Source organism: Phytophthora parasitica (genome assembly GCF_000247585.1).
Source record: "Phytophthora parasitica INRA-310 unplaced genomic scaffold supercont2.13, whole genome shotgun sequence".
Taxonomy (NCBI): domain Eukaryota; phylum Oomycota; class Peronosporomycetes; order Peronosporales; family Peronosporaceae; genus Phytophthora; species Phytophthora nicotianae.
Window position 1 is genome coordinate 474012 of NW_008648999.1, and position 2313 is coordinate 476324.

At 52.5% G+C, this 2313-nt stretch overlaps 2 protein-coding genes across 2 annotated transcripts; one reads left to right on the plus strand and one right to left on the minus strand.

Moving 5' to 3' along the window:
• Nucleotides 1–433: 433 nt before the first annotated feature.
• On the plus strand, nucleotides 434–994 carry PPTG_07854 (hypothetical protein; the record flags this gene model as incomplete). The annotated part of the gene is made up of 1 exon (XM_008902233.1): nucleotides 434–994. The coding sequence occupies one exon, from the start codon at nucleotides 434–436 to the stop codon at nucleotides 992–994; it is 561 nt and encodes a 186-aa protein (XP_008900481.1).
• Nucleotides 995–1357: 363 nt separating this feature from the next.
• PPTG_07855 (hypothetical protein) lies at nucleotides 1358–2263 on the minus strand (the record flags this gene model as incomplete). The annotated part of the gene is made up of 2 exons (XM_008902234.1): nucleotides 1358–2181; nucleotides 2248–2263. 2 exons carry the CDS (start codon nucleotides 2261–2263, stop codon nucleotides 1358–1360), a joined length of 840 nt encoding a protein of 279 aa, XP_008900482.1.
• Nucleotides 2264–2313: the final 50 nt, after the last annotated feature.

Here is a 2313-nt window from a genome sequence, read left to right on the forward strand (position 1 = left end):
GTGAGCTGCGTTGTGGGGTCACCATTCTTCCGGCTTTCCCGAAATCGCGCTCGCATGGTATGAAGAATGAACTGCCAAAGCCCGGCGAGAGAATATGGCACCACCGTCGCCCTTCCCTTTTGGCTCGAGAGAAGATGGAACTGATACAGGTCCTTGAGCCGATTTCAGTGATTAACCACATCGGGTAATCCGAATCCGGAAACCAGTGCTACGTTCTCCCCGGTCTGTACAAGCTCCGAATCTCGTTGTTGGACGTCACACCTTCCTTAAGAGACTGCCGATCGACCAAGACGGAGAGACGCTTCTTTAGGCCGGAGAGCTGTCCAATCTGGCGACAACAACTCGGAAATTTCTCCATAAAGCTTTTCATCGTGTCTTTTTCCGGCGATACACTGACCGCGAGGTAATGAATTCATGCTCCTACGCGTTCGAGATGCAGCTACTGCTTCACCCTAACTTCAAGAATCCAGACGGAGCGCTAAAAAAGGTGATTCTAATGTCTAATTTGCAAGCCGGCGCGTCGCAACAGGTGCCAGATCGCCACTTCATTAAGGTTCGCCGTAAGATCATCGATGGTGTCCGCAGAATTATGGAGGCAGTGTACACTCAGCCAACATCTCCCGGAATCGTTGCTCCGTCTCCAGTAGCATTGTTTTCAGAGGATCTCGTGGAGTTATTTGCAGAAACGGCAAATGAGGTGGCACCACCGTCTGTCGACACACATACGGCAATGCGCGAGCACCGCATTGACGAAGAGCTCGACCGTTGGCTTTCGACCCCTACTTCGCTGAAAGTAATAAGTCCCGGTGAGTTTGAGCCCATCCTGAGCTTTTGGAAGCGTCAACATGACCAAGGCAATTTCCGGCTTCTGTCTCTTGTTGCGCGCGTCCTGTTCTCAATGCCCTCTTCGTCGGCACAAATTCGGCCAGTGGATCCCAGAGTAGGAGTATACGTCGGACAACGCGAGCAAGCCCCAAAAAACGATGAATCTTGAAGCTGAGAATGGGGCGCGTTCACATCCTCGTCGGTCATAACACTGCAAAGCTCCGAAAAGAGAGTGCCCAGCACTTCCACATGCTGTGTCTGGTACACAGTTTCGACGATGCGTCGAATCATGTCCGTCATCGCTGTGTTCTTCGATGAACCGCTCTCCGCAACGATGCCAAATGCGGTCCTGGTCGCCGCATGTGTAAAGTGCGGTACGCACCATTCCCAGCACAATTTGAGCCCTGACCTCATCATCCATTTGACATCGGGTCCACCGTCGCTGGTAGACCCGAAGAGGTCGTGACGACTAAGTCCAAAGTCCTATAACGTATCCCCCATCCAGCGATAGAATGGACCTCGGATTCCGCCATCACGTTCGCCATACTGCGGGGCAAAATATCGGGTCCCTAGCAACACGGATTTGAACCGGTACGACGAGTCCACTAGATAGAGTCTCAATTCCAAAAAAATGGTATTCATCGCGGACGCCGTCCAGAAGTCTCCAACGACGGAGAAGCTTTTTTGCTGAACCGATCCTGTTTTCTGTCAGCATCACTTGGACTTGACGCTTTGTCGCATCGTAGAGTTCCACGACAGAATGGCGGATGACCTTGGCGTTTAATGCTACACGAGCCTCCTCCTTGAGCATTAAGTCTCGGATTATCAGCGACTCTTCGTACTCTCCAATTCTGAACGGAAGGTTGTTGTTCACGATACGCAGTGTCTCCAGCAAGACGAACGCGCGGCCAGGATCATAGCGAAAGAGTGGACTCCTCTTCAAAACGGCCAGATCTTCGTCGCGGGTTCTTTTCCTGCCCTCCTCGCTGGCGGTTTTGTCGGAGCCAACGTCGTGTGCCTTGGTTAGATGAAGCGTCACTTTTGACGTCTTCCCACCTGGCATCACGATCTTTAAACGCTGCGTGCGGCAAGTCTCGGCTGTCATGCACATCAACACAGCAGGTGCGTTGGTGTCGGCCGTGCTGACGACGCGGACACCCCAGTCGTAGACGAACGACGTCTCACTCGGCTTGGCACGTAATATCTTCGTTCCAGCTTTGGGGACAAAGGCCTGGATGGCCTCCCGTACAGCGGTCGGTATACTAGCTTCGTCGCGACGCCTTCTCGCTCGGGGTCCATGAGCATCTGCTGAAGATCGCGAAGTGATAGCAGGAAGCAAATAGCCTTTTAAAGCGCCTGTCAGCGCAAAAAAAGCCAAAACGCATCATAAATTTGCCAATGAAGTACGTCAAACTGGAGAACCCTCGCCCCCTCCCATATCAATGGGTTCAGGCTCCCTTTACTTATGGGAGGAACTTTGAAACGGGT